Source organism: Ammodytes marinus (assembly GCF_949987685.1).
Source record: "Ammodytes marinus genome assembly, chromosome: 19".
Taxonomy (NCBI): Eukaryota; Metazoa; Chordata; class Actinopteri; order Uranoscopiformes; family Ammodytidae; genus Ammodytes; species Ammodytes marinus.
In genome coordinates, this window is record NC_137223.1 from 7,152,585 (window position 1) to 7,173,906 (window position 21,322).

Sequence of the window (21,322 nt, forward strand, 5' to 3'; positions counted from 1 at the left end):
AAAGAATGCCTTGAAACGGTGTGCTTTAAGCCAAAAAGTCCTCAGTTTTGGCATGGAAATTGAGCATTGCACTGACGAGCTTTGTTTTGTAACTTTTGTCTTTGTAAATGTTTTCATGGTTCAGCCAAAACAACGAAAAGAAAAAAAAAAACTTCTGCTTGTTTAAATACTCTTGAATATGAACTAGACTAGATGATGGATGAATAACCACCTTGTAAGAAAGTGCTTTTTCTTTTCTTCCTCCTTCTTGGTTTTTGCCTTTCATTATTTAGGAGAACATGTTTTTTTGCTGCTCACCATCAAAGCGTCTTTTAACCTGGTCACCTGGTGGCATTAGGCTACAGACCAAAGACCCAACTACGGCCAGTGGGCTACAGAGTTTTGCCTTGGCTGCACCCATTTGTCCATCCTCTGCATGTGGAGAGCATTAGCCCCCAAATTTCGAGTTACTAACTTAGTCCGTGCACCTCTTAAGGAAAAGTGCCTTAATTCAGTTAATATCCACATATAGCAGTAGTTTATATAAAGTTTATTGAATATCAATGGGACTCAACACCTTCCTGTGGAGATATTTTTTTTTTCTGTCTGTTTTGTCATGCTCATCAAACCCCGCCAAGCATTTGCTAGGGACAAGCTGTGCCAGGCAATTTCCAGGCTACTTCTGTTGGAAAAGTTTGTTTGTTATAGATTCGTGTATTTCTTAATGGCTGGGATTTTTGGTAGCATTTAAGTGCCAACATTTTGACCAATCACACAATACATAGAATTCTGGGTGTTTTGAATGCTGTTGAAATGGCTAGAACCAGCTAACAAGTGGCATTGTTGTCGACAAGATGAAGCCTGGTTGTAGCTTGCACATCTTATCACCATCTCCCTGTGATAAATATAATGTTGTAACCACAGCCACAGACCTCTAGTGTTCTTTTACTGCAATATCTCCTTCAATTGCGAATATGTCACGTGTTGACTAGAAGTCCAGTTCAGTTTTCCATTGTTGCATTTGAGTGACTTTTTCAGTCCAGTAGGATTTTAGGTTCAAAATTAAAAAATGTGCTTGGTCGTGGTGGGTACTCCTATCAGTTTTCAGCCTTGCTGTGTTCAAATACAAGAGCAACGAGTTAAAAAGCTTTTTTCAATTCCCTCCTTTTTGCAGTGTGGCTTTATTTCTATGTGCACACACTGTAGTGCCATGTTTGACCTTTTCTGTAGTCGAGACCGTCAGTCTTGTAGGTACGATGTTTATTTTGTTTTGCTGCCACTTTACTTGGACACACAACTAGTTTCACACAGCCATATGTCGACACTAGCAGGTGCCACAATGCCTAATGAAATGTTTTTTTCTTTTCTCTTTTTCTCTCAAACCTTTTTATTTTGTGCCTTGTTTTTCTAGTGTTGCCTTTTAGTTTCATGATGTAAAACCAATAAAGTTTGAATATTGTTAAATCAAAGTGTACTCACCCCTCATTTGATAACAGTGTCAACTTTCCTCGAGCTGTTCATTTATATGACAAATCACAGGCAGCCAGGTCTTTATTACCATGGTTGCAATTGAATGGCCGGTTGGTTGCTGGGACAACAAAGGGATATCAAGTTCAGGCTTTGCTTTATCTTGGCCTGTGTGTGTGTGTGTGTGTGTGTGTGTGTGTGTGTGAAGCTAATGAAAAGTCAACAAGTTATCTTGTTTAAGAGGAAATAAACAGATCTACATTTGAGTTACTTTAATGTTTATTTTTTCTGCTAAATAGCCTCCTTTCACATCTTTGGGCCTCAAACGGAAAAATCCTAGAGGGAACTGCTTACAACTCATGCACATCATAACCTAAACCTGTGATGAGGGATCACATGTAGTAATGGTTCCATTGTAAGGGGTCACAAGCCCCAAAAAGGTTGGGACCCGCTTCTTTACCTGATGTTATAGAGTTGTTTTTTGATGTCCCTAGTGCCTCTCCACAGCTTTTCCTGAAGTGTAGATATGCCTACATTAACATCCTGTATACAATAAAGTTTAAGAAATAAAGAGTAGACAACACTTGAGCTGGTGCCCACCTAGCTTAGTGATGCTAATTACTGTGCACGTCACATGTAGCACACTTTGTGTATAACAACGATCTACATGCAGGTACTTATTCATTTGCATTGATGACACACATCATTTATTTACTGTCTGTTATATCGGAGTGTCAATGACAGCCAAAACCAGAAAACCACCCAATCTATTCAAAACAACCTGGATGTCACACACACACACACACACACACACACACACACACCAAGATTCTGCTTACCTTTGCAAAAACTGTAAGCTGGAAAGGAAATGTTACTGGATGTGTGCGTGCACACTCAAGAATCAATGCCCCTCCAATTGACAACATTCTTGAACGAGGTGTGTTTGCGTACATTGCATCATTGTGCTAAGCCAACTGTTATTCTTCTTCCAGTGCCCCAGAGTCCCCAGCTGGCACGGTTTCCCAGTACCAGAGAGTTTTTCAGAGGGACTGTTTTTTTTGGGACGACCAGACCACACTTTCTCCTTCATGTGTCCACTAAAAACAATCCACAACCCTGCACTTAGTATGTGCTAGTTGCAGAAAATCCTATTATCAGACAACTTCTGAGTAACCAGTTTACACAAACGTCTGACTGTGGATGTTGAAACTTTTCAATTGTTCTCCATGTCATCTCGACTGTAGGAAAATGTTGTCCTTGTCTTAAATGTTACACATGTAGACATGTCTTTATCTTCCTAAGATGATGGGCCTGGTAGCTGTTTGTGGGCAATCCATTCACATGCCCATAAGAAAATGCCTCATATCTACCCTCCTACATACAGTGATCTCTTAATTTATTTACAAGAAACACATTTGTCCAAGCAAGAGCATGACAAATTAAAGGACTTTCTTAACTCACTGGATTTACCCTGTATAGGGGAAGCACAAAATGAAAAATTAACTTCATGACGTCACATTTAGACTTTTTTGTTTCCATTTTAACCTGCAATTTTCATTTTATTTGCTTCTTTTATTAAATCCAGTTTTCATGTTTTTATTTTTATTTGCTTCTTTTAATCGCTTTTAAATGTTTTATAATGTGTTTTATGTATTCTAATCTTGCCCCTGTAAAGCACTTTGAGTGGCCTTGTGTCTGAATTGTGCTATATAAATAAACTTGCCTTGCCTTGCCTTGCCTTCATCACCAAGAAGGAATTAGTTGATTTCCATTCTTAATGTTGATTACAAATTATTTACTTCAATTATTTCTAAAAGGATAGAACACTTCATGCCAGAACTTATTGATGAAGATCAGACAGGGTTTATCAAGGGTCGTCAGACTCAAGATAACATTAGGCGCACATTACATATTATAGACCAGACCTTCTCACTGGACTTTGGCACACAAATTGAGGTTATTAAAATGAATGTGTTGCCATTTGCCAAGATTGTTATATGTATTTCAATCTATTCCAAATATAATTTTAGAAACAGTTTAAAACCTGCGACAAATGGATATCCAGATTTGTATGGGCTGTTAAGAGGCCAAGAGTAAAATATAAAACACTGAATTTAAGCAAGGATGAGGGAGGCCTGTCCTAATTTAAGGTTAATAGTTTTTTGCAGCGCAATTGAGGTTTTAGTTTGTGCATACTTCCCTCTATACAATGCGAAATGGAAAGATATAGACAATATTAGAGACATTTCCAGTTCATGTTACATTAGGAGATATTACTGAGCCAGTCAAAAAAATTAAATAATTGTTGATAGGCCCCTGATTAGCGGACCCCCTAGCGATGGTTCAGGGACCCCACTTTGAGAACCCCTGCCCTAGAAGGTCCAGTCTCCCCAACAATCTCTTTGAAATTCTGTGGGAAACACCAAATGTACCGAATGTAAAAGCATAACCCTATGCCGTCATTTTTAGTGGGCTGTCATAAAAAGGCTCATCCATAATACTGTTTGTTTTTGTCAACTTCTACTAGACATTTGGTACGCACGCGGCAGACATACTCTTTATCAGCTTTTACCACCGGGCCTAAAAAAAATTCTAGGGGAAACACTGATAAGCATCGGTCACACTGCAAAAATGTGTCCGGTCGTTCGTCCAGGCCAACAATTAAGATGAGTAATAGTAATAGCTTTAATAGTTGAATTTGAAAGAATTGAGCTGTTTTGGCTTTATGAAATGGCATGTGTGTCAAAAAAGCAGTACCTCTCACCCTTGCACAGCAATAGACAAACCAAGGCAAGGCAAGTTTATTTATATAGCACAATTTATATCACATCCGTTTGTCCTGTGGTCAGGCCTGCATTTACTCAGCTGTCCAGCCGGCTGCAGGGACAGAGTTCACAAAGCGTTTGGTACCTCTCTTCTGACTGCTCTAGACAGAAGAAGCTTTTTGCTGCATGCAACATTATACAATTCCATCTTATCATTGTACTACATGCAACTGCATGTTGTGTACAAGTAAAAGCCTCCACATTTGTACTGTAGACATAGGATGAGCGCTGCCACCTAGTGGCTTCTGAGTGTCAAGGCAAAACCATGGTGCAGAATTGGAGAAAAACATTTGTGTTGGCACAAGTAAAAATGGATTTCCAACATGAACTGAGAATAAACTTTATTAAAAAAAATAAGACATTTAAAATGGATTACTCCAGCTTCATTTCAAATGATAGATAAAAATAGTTTATGTTCCACCAATAGTGGTACATAAACTATACACCCTCTACCTATGAAGGACACTGAATGTGCAAGATTAAATTAAAGTCAATCGCCCATAGATTTGATGATTTTATCAAGTCCTCTGATAATTAGTTACAATAAAAAATGTCCCAAAGGTCGTTTGAAGTGTCTTGTTCAACCAGCTGTAGTATCAAAACCCGCACACAGAACCTCATGTTTCCCAGGAGATGTCGTCTTGTTTGAGGCTGTTTTTGAACTTCTGGGTCTCTCTGAGAAGCTGCAGGTTGTCGAGTGTGATCCCACCTTTCTTTCCTTTCTGCTTAGCCTTAACAGGAGATGGAACAGGTGGCTTAATCCCACTCAACTTCTTGCCCATGTGTTCCTTTGTGCATGGCTGGCTCTGGGTCAATTTATGCACCTGTGCAGGAGGCGAAGACAGAGAACATTAAACACACACACTATCTACGCATTCAGTTAAAGAGATCAGCCGACACAACAAACAGACGATGTGGGCTTGCTTAAATGTCTGTTGCGTCTGGGACACTTTTACACATCTACAAAGTTTCTTAATGGAGGTTAGAGGTTGTGCATTGACCACAAACGCATGGATTGTGTAAGGAATGACAATCCCAAGTACCGTCTGCTGGTGTTTGCGGAGCTTCATGATCTGAGCCCCCTTTTCCTCCACCCTGTCCAACAACCTCTTCAACTCTTTCTCCAGATCTTGCTTCTGCTCGTGATGTTGGGTTGCATCTATCCGACCCAACAGCTCCTGATGCTCACTGTCAAAATAAACACAGGCACAGATTTTCAAATGTGTAAAATAAATACATGAATGAATGAATGAATGAATGAATGAATGAATGAATAAATGAGTGAGTGAGTGAGTGAGTGAGTGAGTGAGTGAGTGAGTGAGTGAGTGAGTGAGTGAGTGAGTGAGTGAGTGAGTGAGTGAGTGAGTGAGTGAGTGAGTGAGTGAGTGAGTGAGTGAGTGAGTGAGTGAGTGAGTGAGTGAGTGAGTGAGTGAGTGAGTGAGTGAGTGAGTGAGTGAGTGAGTAAGTAAGTAAGTAAGTAAGTAAGTAAGTAAGTAAGTAAGTAAGTAAGAAAAGGCTTACTCACAAGCTCATTTGCCCGAGCTCGTCCTGCAGAGCCAAGAGCAGGTCGGACAGCGAGCCCAATGGCTGATCTGATTGTATGGGCGTGTGAAAGGTGGTGGAAGATGGAGGAAAGTGACTATGGAGGCTTTTCTTATCTCCACAGCCAAACTTGTGCAGAGAGCTCACTCGTTCACACAGCTGGGGCTGGTGGTGCTTCATCATGTGAAGTATACTCTGTACGTTGGCGTGGACGGAATGGCTTGGGCTGGTCGACTGTGAGTGAGTGGGGAGTGGGGAATGGGGGGGTAAACAAAATCAATCAAAAAGGAACCAAAAAAATTAACAATGCATGGTTGCGCATAGCATCAGAGCTGACTTACCGTTCCTGCAACAAAGGGCATGTTTTTGGGCCTCAAGCCGCTCGGTGATGACAGCCCATTCTGTCTGGAGGTTTTCTGAGGAAGAAGACATCTGTTAATACTATTTGTCTCAACAATACACAGTATACTGGCAGTTAATTAGCTTTGTTTATCAGTAAGAAAAGTACTTTGATGGTCTTTTTTGTTTTCTTCTTTGGCTTTAACTCTTCAGTAGCTGGTGAAGACAATCGGAGGTTGATGTCCAACTCCCTCTGTAGCTGTGGACATGACAGCAATAGTAGGGTTAAAGTCTGGAAAAGCTCATTATTGGACAGGAAGTTTATTAACACATTAAGTAGAGGCCTAAATGTCCTTTAATAAAAGGTTTAAGTAAACAAATATAATAAAAAAAAAAGAATATAAAAAAAAATACTAATTTCTTTCTGCCTTCATTGTTAAATGTTGGGGTAACAAGAATGAAGTGTGTAATCTTGTGTTCAACGAAGGAAGAGTTTTTTGACTGACCTTGTCTGCGGTCTCCTGCACAAGTTTACGCTCATGCTCTTCCTCCAGTAGTTTTTGTTCCAGAATGGCAAGCTTCCTCTGAAGAGGCAGAAATGGCATTGAAATAATTATCTGATCGTTTAGCTGGTGATGATTAGTGCTTGAACTGATCCATTAGGGGGGGGGGAAAGAACGGGAGGTACCTCTGCCAAAGTTTGGGTCCTACTCAAATTGAGACACTCGGATTCAAGTTTTTCCAACTTCTCCCGCTGAGGGTGGCTGTTTGAGCAGCTCGGTCGCTCATTCTGCAGCGAAGCCTGGGGAGGTTGAATGGCAGTTAGTAAGTGCACTTACAATTCATCCAAGCCTGGCAGTCATAAAAACATATATGATGAAAGAGGCAAGGATATTGGAAAATGAGTTTTGTTTTCATTTTTAATGACCTGATTCTCCATTAGTGCATGCCTCTCCTGCTTAGCATTTTCAACCATCTTCCGCATGTAGTCCAGCTGCTTCTCGAGGACGTTACAACGATCCTCAGCAGACTGCACATTCGAGTCCGGATCTGTTAAACATAAACACAGACACAACTATATTAAAAATACATCAACAACATCTAAAAACAGATGATTTTTCAGAATCTCTTCGTAAATAGCAGTGGCGTTTTTTCCCTGCCCTCCATCACATACCCTTCCTGCCAATCTTAGACGCCTCAGGAAAGCTGGCTGCTGGTTGGCTGGGCACCGTGGAAGACGCTGCAGGGACCTGTTGGTGACTCTCTGCTTGCTTCCTCTCCAGCTCCAACTTCCTGATCTTCTGCTGGAGGGTCTTCAGTGCATCAACAACAGCTGCAGGGAGGATTGAAGAAGAAGAATGATACGAATATGGTGGCAATAAGAGAAACAAAAGCATGGGAGGAAAGGGGAGACGACGGCAGTTCCATACCTTTGCTGTCCATATAAGGTTTGGTCTGAGACAACCGGGGGCGGCTCATCCGTGGGTCCATGCTGGTGGATGAGTGTGCGGGGAGCTCCAGCGGTCTTGTTATTGGTATGACCCTGTCTGGGGGCTGGTAATAGCTCCCAATGTAACTGTTTTGGGAGGGTGAGTCTAAAATCTGCAGACAAGAAGGAGAGAAGAACATTGCTTCAGAAACTGGAAAAACTTTGCAAATATATTTTTAGGGTTCCTACAGATCAAGGCAAGTGAGACTTTTTAATATACTAATATAACTATTTTAATGCCACTTGTATCACTCTATCTGACATTAAAGACCAATTTTACGATAACCAAAACTGTGGAGAAAACAACATAGATTACCTCGATTAAAGGACAATTCTGAATAAAAAGTCATCTTTTGTCCAGTGAAAAAGTAATCTACTCCAATGCCTTTTAAGACTTTTTAAGGATCTGTAGGAAGTAACCATGTAATTATGTTCAGTATAAACAATTGTTAAGTCTAAATGATTGTTTTGTATTGGTCTGTTTTGAGTAACAGTCCAATATATCAACATACGAAAGATTTCAATTTCCAATATAAAACAAAAAACACGTCATGTTTAGCTGGCTGATCAGGACTGCTGTTAGTAAAATACCAAACTATCTACTATCGCTAACCAATAAATTGTTTTGGCAGCTGCAGCCGTCTGCAACTAGAGGGCAGTTTACCAAACAATCCCGTCGTTAAGCTCCCAAGAGCCCATTTATTTACAAATACTTACAATGAAATGTTTGATGATAATGTATTTCCTCATCATGAAGCAATAGACTAACGTTTACAGCCGTCGTTGCGTGAGTAAAGCTACACAGACGTTAACAAAACCATACAAAATAAAGAGCTCCTTCAGATAATGAGCGAGAACCAACTTAGCAAAAGTAAACAAAGCAGAAGCTAACGTGTTAGCCACACTCACGGCTAACGGACGTTACCTGGTTGTAATGAGTTTCCATTCTGCGACACCGGAGAAGATGCACGTTTCCAAACGATACGTGTGTGTGTGTGTATTTCTTATATCCTTAGACCCCTAGTGTAAGAAGAAAGTTGTTTTAGTGTGGGCTGGCAAACTGTTTCCGAGCGGCTCTGCTCTCCATCTGAGTCTGACGGTCCGCAGTTTTTGAATTTCCCTCCTCTTTGCCGACCTCATCGCTGTGGTTCCGCCTTTCCTCTTCCACCTCCCCAATATAAGAGTTTTCAATAGGCTATGTTTTAAGATCAGTAGCCTACCTACATACATCCGATCAGGGATTTGACAAATGATGTCAATGTTGCAGGTTTCAACCATATAGCCTAAGGTTTCTCTCAACAAGTTAAACATAGCCTAGGACTTTTCAATAAGCCTACCTTTTACAGAAGAACAATTCTAAATTTGTCCAACACTGGGGAAATTCAACTTTTACATTTTGATGTAGCCTATTGCTTTATTCACACCCATACAGTCCAGAAATAGCCCACACACGTGTAGCCTACAACAGAACATGCAAGGTAACCCCAAAATCAGAGCACCATGAGCAGTTGGTAGTGCGGTGCCATGCTCAAGGGCACATCTGCAGTGCTCGGGAACAGGCACTTCTCCAACTACCAGTCGACACTGCAAGACTGGTTACATCCTGGACTTGAACATGTCACCCTAAAGTTCCCAACCAGTTCCCACTAGAACCCCAATAGGAACTATTTAAAGACACAAAGTTTATAAAAGAAAATTGAGAAAATAAGACTACTTGGAAAGTAAATTAAGCAATTGTATTCACATTACATTCAACATGAATTCTATGTTGGTTTTGTAGTTTTGGTGAAATTCACATTTAAAAGTGAGTTTGACTTTAAACAATTTTTAAAAGAGTAATGTTAACAAAACAATTGAATGCTACACCCAATCCCCATTTTAGGAAAAATTTAAATGTTGAAATATTGGAAATGAATGCGTTCCAGATTACATGGTCAAACATATGCTATTTAATACAAATTTTGCATGTACGAGTAGGCTACGAGTATAATTTTTTTTTGTCTGGATTGGTCCAACATATTTAGGATATAACCTCAGTGTCCTAGAAGTAGGCCACTGTACAGCCCTTGATGAATGCAATTCATTAAAGAAAGAGCCCCATATGTTTGCGACATTGGAGAACCTCATATTATGGGGAGACATACAATTCTGAAGGGTCGACTAACCAGTAAATCAATCAGTCCCCCTGTAAACATTTGCACAGTGGTTTGCAAATAACCTGCAGCGCCAAACCGGCACCTGTGTTCTACAATGAAGAATGTTATATTTTTTTGTGAAACTTAATTGGACAGTTGTTTCCTCTGCAGATTGTTATATGTTTTTGCACATGTTTTCTTATTTGCCACATACACCTTTATCCCGTAGACAGACCTGCATTAGTGTTATATCAGGCAACTTCTATCAGTCAGTTTTGCATAGGCCTAGTGCTTGTTTTTTAGGCTATGTGTGATGTGTTTAGATCAGCAGCTTAGTTAGAACAAATGAGGGTTATTACAAAACAATTTCAATGGAAATGTACAACAACATCTCCCTCTTTCTTTCTCCACTGCTTGGTCTGGCAGTTATTTCTGATAAACAAGTAAAGGAAGGGGGGGCTAGGGCTGCTGCCTGCGAAATGCACGCTGGGAGGTGTAGTTCTGAAGAGTACCTTCCGAAACAAACACCTCGCGAAGAAAATCCAACTCCCATGAAACCTTCCCCCTCCGCCTTGGCAACTAGCTTCCAGCCAATCACGGGTCAGAATCCACACAGCACCGCTCTGGAATACCCACGGCCCCTTCTCATTGGTCAGGCCGTTCTGCCAGTCAAATGTTTACCCCCGCCCTCAAGTTGTTGCCTCTTTCTTTGGGACTAACCAACCAGTCTGTGTGCTGTGCAGAGAGGCGTCCCGTTGAAGAAGACCTGTACCGACTACCGAAGAATGTGGATAGAGTGAGTATTTGACCATGACACTTTTACATTTTGGCAGACAGTGAAAGGTTTTCTGTGTTAGAATGTTGTTTTTTCACCGCGGTGCTCTTGTACTTCGCTGGTGTGTTTGTTAACGTGCAGATTCAAAGGCTTGACACGAAGGGAAGAGCAGGGAGAGATTGAATGGACCTCGCAGCCACAGACAAGTTGTTTATTTGAACATTTTTCAAAATTGTTATGTCTTAACATTTAGCCTACATAAAGATGGTTAAGTAGGCCTGACCATTATTGCTCAGTATTGTTTTCAAAGACAATAGGTGGAAATAACACTTTAATTATCAAATTATTACACCCGTAACATCAGTGAACGGTCTCTAGGCTACTTAAACCATGCTTCTTCTTTGTTTTCAATTGAAGTTGGCAACGTACCAAATTTCAAAATATTGCGATTGATAAATGTAGGCTATAGTAAATGCATTTCAGCCTTATCTGTGTTTAAATCCCCCTATGACAGAGTCCGACTTACACTGGCGCTTTGTGGCCAACACCTATGTCGATATTTCTTAGTTAAGTCTTCAGATAACAGATATATAGGCCTATAAGCTTTATATATGTAGGCTACAGTTGATTACAGAAAACAAAACATATGATGTTATTTTTAAGGGAAGGCAAGCTATTTACTGAGTAGCTGGTTATGTTTTGTTTTTATCATATGATTTACCAAAAAATTAAAATAATAATAATCAACTCCTATGTTGGAATATCAAAAATACATATATAGATGGAAAATGTTCCTCTCATATTTTACAGTTGAAAATCTATCTATCTATCTATCTATCTATCTATCTATCTATCTATCTATCTATCTATCTATCTATCTATCTATCTATCTATCTATCTTTATAGGTGCATGACTCTACAGCTCCCCTGTACCACTTAAAAAAACACTGGTTGTTTCAATGCTTTGAGTGAGGTTAACACTGACTGTCTGTTTTGTGTGTTATTCTCTCGTGCAGCCTGTCTTAATACAGCACAAGCATTTAGTCCTACATACATTGAAGAGATGGAAATGCAGGACCAGGAGTCTCTAGGGAGATGGGACAGGCTGGGCAGCCGGGATGCCAAGACCAGAAGCGAGGCCATGGAGAGCATCCGCCAGGAGGTGATGAGGAAAGTGGAGGCCATCGAGCCCCTACCGTCGCCCCCGGCCCTGGGATGCCTTCCCAGCAGCGACCTCAATGACATCCTGGCCCACCTCCTCATGCTCTCCAAACGATGTCCCTACCAAGACATCAAGGAGAGATGCATCCGGCTTCTGCAGGCCGTCCAGGTACGAGAATCTCACGGCTTATGATAAAACCCCCCCCTGTTAGCTGTTTGCTCTATGTGGAATTAAACCATATGTTCTCCCATACGAGCGAGCGCATAGGGTATTGTTCTTCCACTCATCTGCTTCTCTCTTCATAAGTAGTGGTGGCCGAGTATGATGACCATCAAGAACTAATGAATGTTTTGTCAAGTGCATTGCGTAAAGCGACACGACACCACACACTCATTAACACAAACAGTACAGGAGCACTGAGGTCACTCAAACATTGCATGTTATTAAAGATATTTGAAAGATTTGCAGTTAGTAAAATGTTTTGAATTAGGTTGCCATACAACAAAAACTTAGGTACAAATAAAAAATGTTGTACATTTAATATGACAGCAGAGAACACCTCCAATTCCTTCTCTTCATCAACCAGTGACCTCTGTTGTCCTACACTATACATTTTGAGTAACTTATAGTGACACAATTATCATACAGTACGTAGCATTGACAGCAATAGATTCTTTCTGAAAATTTAGATATAAGGAGAATTTCCTTGGCTCTGAAGTACAGCTCATGACATGATAACAACATTTCCTATTTGATTGCCCAACCACACAGCGAGTTCTACCCCAATAAAAACATCCCGCACTGCACCTATGTGGGTATGCTCAGAAAGCTAAGACCTGTTTACTGAAAATACTCAGTGATGCCCTCCGTCATATAAACATTGCACCAATATGACGGCTTCATTGTTTTTTTTTAATGTAGCTCACTTAACGCAATCAGTATGTTTTGCAATTTCATGTGTCCATTATAATTTGTATTTTTTTTTTTGCACAGTGATGTAACTCCTTACAATGTGACAAGTGTGATAGCCAACTGGTCTGTGATGAATTAGAAACAGTAATGATAGCATAACCTTATCCCTACATCACACCTTACCTGTCGTCTTTCTCAACCATCTGCTGACATTTAAACATGATATCCTTAAATCAGTGCCTGCAATACCAGTATGTCATGCTGTGTATATGATGTGGCGAGGTGTAATTTGGATTCATGTCACAGCATGTACCTGAATTGGATTCTGTATTCATATGTCTTTCCTTAAGCAGCCTTATTTTCTGATCTCTACCAACATTAATACAATCCATAAGAATTGGACCAGACGTAAAAACACTTTTATATTCACAGTTGTTATTTTTGGATGGTTGGTCTTGGTGCTCAAGCATTTTGGATTTATTATGTTTTTCTCAGGTTCGGATTTTCTTTATTTACCTACAGAGAACAAAATATTGGATTTAGCCCAGACTTAGTGTGGTGTTAGCTGTGGCCTGTTGTTCCTCTTAATGAGTCCTCTAATAACAAACAAAGCTAAAGCATGACAACTTTCTGATGGCCTAATGCTGTTATTTTGTGCAAATAGACTGTTTGGCAGTGGCATTAAATCCTGTTTGTGTGGAAGTGTTTTTTTGGAAGACGGAGGAGAGGGGCAGAGCGAGATGAGAGAGGGAGAAAGCTGCTTTTGTGGGTTTAGCCGTGAACCACAGTACACACCGTCTGGTATTTTTGAATTATGCTAAGCTGCATTTTCAGTGGCCTTGCCAAAAGGGTGCATTTATGAGCCTGATGTGGAAGCTCATGTCGCTCCGGTCCCACGGAGGAAGACTCCTGACCCACACACACACAAACACACACACACCTTTCTCACGCTGTTGAGGGTATAACGGGGTGACGGACAGAGAGAGAGAGAGAGAGAGGGCTGGGGGGGTGGGGTTGGCCTGGGCTCAGACGGACCTCTAATTCCAGCAGATCCACTGATTAAAGACAAATTCTTTGAAAGCACAGACAGGCCTTTTTCATCATGGCACCCCCCCTCTCCTCTAGAAAAGGAAGGGCTCCTACTTGGTGAGAAGAATTTCCCCTCAATACAATGGTGGCTCGCAAACAATTTTTGGTATGTTAATGTCAATCTCATGAACCGTGAAAGTAAATCCAATAGTAATTTAAGAAGGCCGAAACATGCCCTCGCCCATGGGTAGGGGGTGAAAACAAATCAAATTCCAGGAACTGATGTAGATGGTAAAAATAAAACCTTATATAATATCTGCTAGTGCATTAAACAAATATGTAAAGGAATGAAACCACACTTAAACACACTTGTGTTTTGTGGGAAAATACACTAGTATCAGTCCATTAAGTATGAAGCTACAACTAGCAACCAGTAAGCTCAGCAAAACCTGGCTTAGCTCTCGAAATGTAAGTAAACCTGCTCTCCACCACCTCTAAAGCTCCCTGTTTTACAGAAGCTTACAGGCTAAGTGTTGTAGCCTCATATTTTAAATATCTCTGCCATGAAACAAGCGAGCATATTTCCCAACATGCCAAACTTTATCTTAAAAGACAGTCCAAGACAGCAGATACATCTTGTCAAGTGCCTGGACTTTATGCCGCACCACTCACGTACAATATAAAGCCATCATGTTTTATGATTTTTCGCTCCTGTTATCCATCTGCTTCTGTATACAATGTTAGACAAACCTATACATTAAAGCAGAGATTCAGAACACCAAAAGCCTTTTACACCCAAGGCCATAGACCCTTCCCTGGTCCTAACGCTAACCTCCCTTGGCTCTTTTATGCAATCTGAGTCGTTGCTTGTTTTTCGAGGCACCCTGTGAATATGCAGGACAAGCTGTGCTCACAGTTTAAAGGAGTTGGCTTGTGAGGCTCAATTGTTTGCTGTGTTATGTTGGCCCAATATGGCTTAAGTCCCAAGGGTTACAGGGTCAAGGATGAAAATAGTGCACGGGATGGGTCGGGTTCCCATAAGGAGTCCTCATCAACGGGGCTGCTGGAGTGAACATATGAGGGTCAAATCCTGCAAGCCTGGTCAACACAGACAGAAGGTGGACTTCCCTGAGCTTTATTGATCTAACGCGTATTGGAACACACAAACAGGAACACGATGGGTGAAGACAAATGCATGCAAAGAGGCAAACATATGGACAGGCGCACAAATCAAGAGGGACAATGGTGAATGTTTGTATGGAGTCTATGAAAAGCAGTGGGCTGACTCCATCGTCCCACTCTCTCTGCGGTCACCGTGTTCCCTAGCTGGATGAAAGGAGCCCAGTCTTGGGCGGCTGGACAGAGACAGAGAGGGGTTTCTTTGTGTTATGTAATTGCATGATTGTGTTAGCCGCCCCTCTATCCCTAACTTGAATTGAGAGCTACTGTCTAAAGATCAACCTGTTCATGTGATGCAGGCAGCACGGATTCCTGAGACTTTGTCCACGTCTTCAGCCTAGGGGGATGAAATAATGAAGTTAAGAGCGTACAGTAAATACCAAGTGGTCTTAGTGTCTCTACCAATTTCATTCAGTGCAGTCGTGAGTGCTTATGGTCACCTGGCGTGGTAGGTCCACTTTAGCCCCAACTTTGAGTTTCAGTAGAAGATTGAAGACTAAAATGTAAAGCTGTGTGGCCAATGAAGGAATTCAGCATCTCACTTTGTTATTATTGCAGCTTGTTCCGCCACCAAGCCTTACTTTTTCAAAAACGTCCTAAATCACAAAGCCCGGTTTGTGCCTCTCCTGTATTATCATAACATTCCAGTCATGAGACTCAAGCATACTGTATGTTTTTGAAGCGTGTGGCAACTCTTTCAAATCCCAGGAAGTTGTTTAACAACATCCACTGCAGTTTTTTTTTTTAAGATATTTTTTTGGCATTTTTATGCTTTATTGATAGTGTAGAGACAGAGGTGAAATGGGGCAGAGAGGGGAGTGACATGCAGAGAACGACCGCGGGCTGGAATCGAACCCGGGTCCGCTGCTGGCCGAGGCCCATGGGGGGGACGCCCTACCAACTGAGCTAAGGGCGCCCCCCCATCCACTGCAGTTTTGAAGCCCCACAATCTTCAAAGGCTCCTCAAGAAGACTTCAGCCTACCTGTTTTTCCTCCGACGAAGGCAAATGCTGTGGATGCTACAAGCTTGTGTGGCTCCTCATTTTTTACACATACTTATTTAGCTAATTATGGACATTAACGATGACTCAGCAGGCCTTGTAATAAACACTCGTGTGTGATTAATAAAGCCAATTGGTTTCCTGGATCTGGCCCCCTCCAAGAATAACCCAGAAGACATTTCTGTCTCCACGTGGAAAGCTTGGGGAGTGTTTCAGGCCTTTGGAGATGACATCAGATCAGATATTGATTTGCTTTGTCACATTGCTTTGTCAGTATTGATTTATTGATGGAAGGTACACATGGTCTCTGTCATACAGGTTTTAAAAGGCGTGCACTTTTCTTAACCTGTGTGTCGAGAGTGAATCTGTATGGTTGGTTGGACAATTACTTTCATAGGATAAATAAAGTCTTCATTTGTCCCTTAAACGTTTTGTCATTCGGGTTTGAGGTAGGTGTTGTAAGGTACTAGCTTGTGCTGTGATTTAATTAGTTGAGATATTGTTTTTGTTTTTGATGGGTGGTGGATAAGGTGTGTTCTCCCCTGCACCCTGGATAAGCATGTCTCAGTGGTTGGCATGCTTTTGGCGAGGCTATAAATACGAACTTGACTTGTCAACTTGGACAGACAGGAGTGTGGACAGATGCGATATTGCATTTCAGAGAAGGCAGAGTCAAAAGTCCACTTGTAGACTGGGACATACATATTACATTAGTTCTGGGAATTGTTAAAGTTTTTGCTTAGCATTACGGTGACAGGAAGTTCTAAAATCCTTCTATGCTTTAATGAATTTGACGTGTGTGTGTGTGTGTGTGTGTGTGTGTGTGTGTGTGTGTGTGTGTATATGTACCTGTTGGTGTCTCTGCGAGTGTACTTTGTGTGTCTGTGTGTTTGCGGTCATGCCTCCAGTCCTCTCGGTGTACCAGTGCTTGCTTACACTGTAAATAGGGTGAGGAGGACGCAAGGAGGGAGAGCCTTGTGGTCTGGACAGATCTGCTGGATTATGGGCAATCTCTGTCTGAACCAGGTCAGACAAATATTGAGGGGGGAGAGAGAAAGCAGCAGCAGTAGCAGCAGGCAGTGACCTTTGGCACAGTAACTTTACAGTGAAACGCTCCGTGGATCTGGAGGAAGTGATAGAGATATAAAGCTGTGGATTTACAGCTGCCAGCCAGCTGGCCAGAGTGATGGGTCAGTGTTGTTGATCGAGCTGGGTTGTGTGTGTGTGTGTGTGTGTGTGTGTGTGTGTGTGTGTGTGTGTGTGTGTGTGTGTGTGTGTGTGCGCACAGATGCTTTTACTAAGCTATGTGAAGCTTTATGTTGCAGTCGCTCTGTGGCCACTTCAGGCTTTTCTGCACTCCTTGTTATATGACTGTTCTCCCGATAACGGTCGCACAATGATGATGCCTCTCTCCAGGCACAATTTGGAGCTGAAATGATCAGTCCATCGATAGGTGATTCGACCAACAGAAAATTAGCCTACAGTTATGACAGGTGATTAATCATTTTAACCATTTTATAAAAAAAGGTCAAAAACTATGGTTTTCAGCTTCTTCGTTGTGTTTTTAAATGATAGTCGATTATATATATAGATTTGGGTTTTGCACAAAATGGGATTTTTGAAGGCATTGTTCTGCTTTCTTTGAGATGACTATGTGTTGGACATTATAAAGACCTAACGATAAATCGATTAATCTAGAAACCGATCATGAAAAGAATCAGTGGTTGTAGCCCTAGTACATTTCACTTTTATAATCAAATTGATAGCCTATAAAAAGCCTTTCTATTTTGAAGAGTTGATATGCAAACAGGGGAACTCTATCTGTCTGTGCATATATTATGCAGAGTACAAATGTCTAGTTTTACAGGGAAATAAACTGTGGTGGAATCTGATGATTTATGGATAATTTTGACTTTCGAGCACCACATTTTTGTCTTGCCAGAACCATTTTCTAACACACTAGGAAAGCATATTAAGTACACACAGGCTCCCACTTTGATCCCACAACACAGACAGACCCCCACCTCCCAGCCAGTGCAGCATGCTGCCGCCTGCAGACTCAGGAATACTCAAGGGGAGGGGACATGTGGGAAGTGTGCATCTAGGTCACTGTCAATCCTGGTGTAAGCCTGAATAAATGATATAAAAATTTACAAATCTCCTTTTTTTCTTCCCTCGTCATTATCACAAAGTTAAAACATGTCAGACACTACAGAAAGAAAATGAATAATAGTTCATTTTCCTCCTGTAAGAATCATCCCTCTATATCATAGTGGCTGTTCCACGCAAACATGAAAAGGCTGTATTATCCTGGCACAGAGGGAGAGATGGGCCAGTGTTGGACATGGGCCTTTGTAGAGCGTAAGCAGTCGTCATGGTACCAGTGGCATGAGGCGCAGTGATGGGGTGGGTTGGTTGACACCGTTACTTGGGGGTGGGTGGGGGGTGCTGGCTAGTCTGAATTATTTCTGGCCGTGCTATTCAGGAATTGAGAGGGCGAACGAGAGGGAGGGAGACGGCGGAATGGGAGAGGAAGTTGAAAAGAGAATGTTGCGAAACATGAAGTCTTAACGAACCGAAGGTCCAACTAGAGATGGGGGGGGAAGTAAGAGCCATTGAATAGATTGTGTTTACGTAAGAGAGGGGCAAAGGAGGTGGGAAAATAAACCTGTCTTTCTTCATTTTCATTCAGCAACCTCCAGTGGAAAACTACCAGCACCCTGAGTCTACGAGCCCCGCTCTGCAGATTCTGAGCTCAGCCGGGCTCAAAACCTCATTCATTTCTTTATCTGGCCAAGGACTCAATTCAACTTGAAAAAGCTTTAAAGGTCACCTATTATTCAAAATGCACTTCTTCCTGATATTTCAACATGAATATGGATCCCCGGTGAGTCCATCTTGAGACTATGAAAGTATGAGAAAAAACAACGCTCTCTTTTTCTCCACCTTTCTGAAAATATGTGTTCAAAAAACCCTGTCAGATTTATTTCCCCCAGATGATGTCAAAAGGGGATAAGCCACACCCCCTAATTACCAAGCCAACTTATTACTTCCTCCACATGTGAGAAGCGCGCCTCCAGATACCCCTGCGTCTAACGCCTTGTTCACACTATGGGCGACAAACTGCCGCTGAAATGCTGCCTCTCGCACGCTCGTGTGTTTACATTGCACGCCTCATTTGTGCTGGACCTGCGAGTAGATATTTAAAACAACATGAAAACAAGAGGAACTGTTGATGGCAAAGCTGTCACGTTTCTTTTTTTGGAGCAAGACAGTGTACGTGTGTGTATGCCAGTGAGAGCTAGACGGAGGAAAACTACAACCCTGATTTAACAGGGTTAAAAATAATAAATAAATACATGTAGGGCATAGGCCTATACAGAAAGAAAGAAATGCATCAGATGATTGTTTTTTATGGTTAAATTTATGTATGTCTCTGTCAAGTTTTGTGGCTTGTATGATGACAAACATATCATTTTCACAGTCATAGAAAATAAGCGTCCCTCCAGATTTCCAGACGACACGCTCCCTGAGCAGCGCAACGCTGACTACAGGGCCGCGCTGCCAGGCGAGATGTGTGAACAGTCTCACCTGTTAACATGGGATTCATCAGTTTCATCTGTTAACATGGGAACCTGGGTAAAAAGAGGCACGCCACGCTAAGGGCAGCAGTTAGATTCAGCCAATTTTACGGCCAATCAGAGCAAACTGGCCTTTCTGGAGACAGGTTCTAAAACTACGTTTTTCAGACAGATACTAAAAAAGAGGAGATTCAGCAAATGCACTACACCATGAAAACAGTTTCTACTAGAAATGTAAGTTGATTATCATCAGGTAATTCTTCGGAGAACACAACATAAAGCTTCACATAGCTTAGTAAGATTGAACATCTGCGTGCACACACACACACACACACACACACACACACACACACACACACACACACACACACACCAAAGGTGTGGAAGGGGATGAGTGGAAGGTCTATGAAGAAAGGAGGCGAGGCTGTGAACAACAGTAACAAAGTGTTGCAGCAGGAGGTGGGAAAGAAATATCAAACTATTTGAGGGAGAGAAATGCACATAAAAAAGGGACACAACTTCAATGAGTGAAAATACCAACAGCCATGCTCTCGTGCTCTGCATGCACGTTTCGGTCTCGGCCAGAGCGGGTTTACCATGGTGCTCCTATCAGGAGATTTTAAGAATAGAGATAGGGGATCACATGGTCCTGGCAGAATAAACAAGTCTCTCTCTCTCTTTCGCTCTCTTTCTCTCTCTCTCTCTTACTGCCATAATGTGATATTGCATATGGAATTAAAAGTTCACAAATTATTCATAAAGCGAAGCCCTCTGCTCCTCGTTAGCTGCTATTTTTATATCCTTTTTCCCCGCGCCTCTCTCAACACAACATTGTCTCACTCACTTCTGTTGGTTTTAATGTTTCCAGTGGAAAGTGAAGCCTCTGTAACGGTAGCAGCATTAAGCCTAAATATCAAACGCCAAATCATGTTGGTTATGCTGGTGAACACCGATCCTAAAAAGGTTGATTTAACTTTTACGTTTTCTTTTCTTTCTTTCAGCTCTGTGGACCCCCTTTTCAGGGCAGTAGCACATGGGCAATAAATAACCTTTACTGTTGGCTGAAGTCCATTTAGTTGCCCCTCTTTCAGTCTGTGATCTTGTGACAGCATTACAGCCTCCTGTGCCAAAAGGTCTTTTTTTAACAGCATGTCACAGTAGAAGCAAAGGTGTAAATAACAAAATAAATGATGGCTGAAATCTATTTTGCTGTTTTCGTTTCTGGATTTACTAGGATGCTTTAATAGAACAGAGCTATCGTTTGTGTAATTAGTAACATGTGCTTACAGTTTTTTTTCCGATTGCTAAAGCACAGTGGGCACAACTAAAACCACATGTGCAAAAACTCTTAACACAGTGTGCACTACAGAAGTCCATGTGTTCCAAACTGTGTTTCATTTTTCATTCATTTCACACAAAATGCATTCAGTAACCACATTTACCAAAACTCAAGAGCTCTTCTCCCATTCATATAGAACAACCTGCAAAATACTGTGTATTTCTGGCAAAATGTTCAATTGCTAAGACACTGGGGTGACTGTGGCTCAGTTGGTAGAGCGGGTCGGCCGATGATCAAAAGGTTGGAGGTTCGTTCCCCGCCCTGCCACCTGTGTTATAGTTGTTGGGCAAGACACTTCACCCACCTTGCCTCGTGTGAATGTCGATAGTTAGCCTGCTATCGGTGTGTGAATGTGTGTGTGAATGGTAACGTGGGAAAGGAAAACAGGTCTCCCTTGCAAAAGAGTCTTCGGACTCAATGGGATATACCTGTATAAATAAAGGTTAAAAAAGAAAAAAAAAACTGTTTTCAAAACTCTTAGGAACTCATTCAAAACAAAATATTGGATTCTACATTTACCTTATTGAAGTTGTGGAAGAATATTACCAATAATATGACTAATATGTAA

General features: G+C 41.5%; 1 protein-coding gene across 1 annotated transcript; it reads right to left on the bottom strand.

Annotated features, from left to right (window-relative positions):
- Nucleotides 1–4,606: 4,606 nt before the first annotated feature.
- cep57l1 (centrosomal protein 57, like 1) lies at nt 4,607–8,722 on the bottom strand. Its single transcript, XM_080047448.1, has 11 exons — nt 8,567–8,722; nt 7,583–7,754; nt 7,327–7,485; nt 7,081–7,202; nt 6,841–6,954; nt 6,659–6,736; nt 6,322–6,411; nt 6,155–6,229; nt 5,797–6,047; nt 5,315–5,459; nt 4,607–5,095 (listed from the first exon to the last, which is right to left on the bottom strand). The coding sequence occupies exons 1-11, from the start codon at nt 8,585–8,587 to the stop codon at nt 4,889–4,891; spliced, it is 1,434 nt and encodes a 477-aa protein (XP_079903574.1). The 5' UTR covers nt 8,588–8,722; the 3' UTR covers nt 4,607–4,888.
- Nucleotides 8,723–21,322: the final 12,600 nt, after the last annotated feature.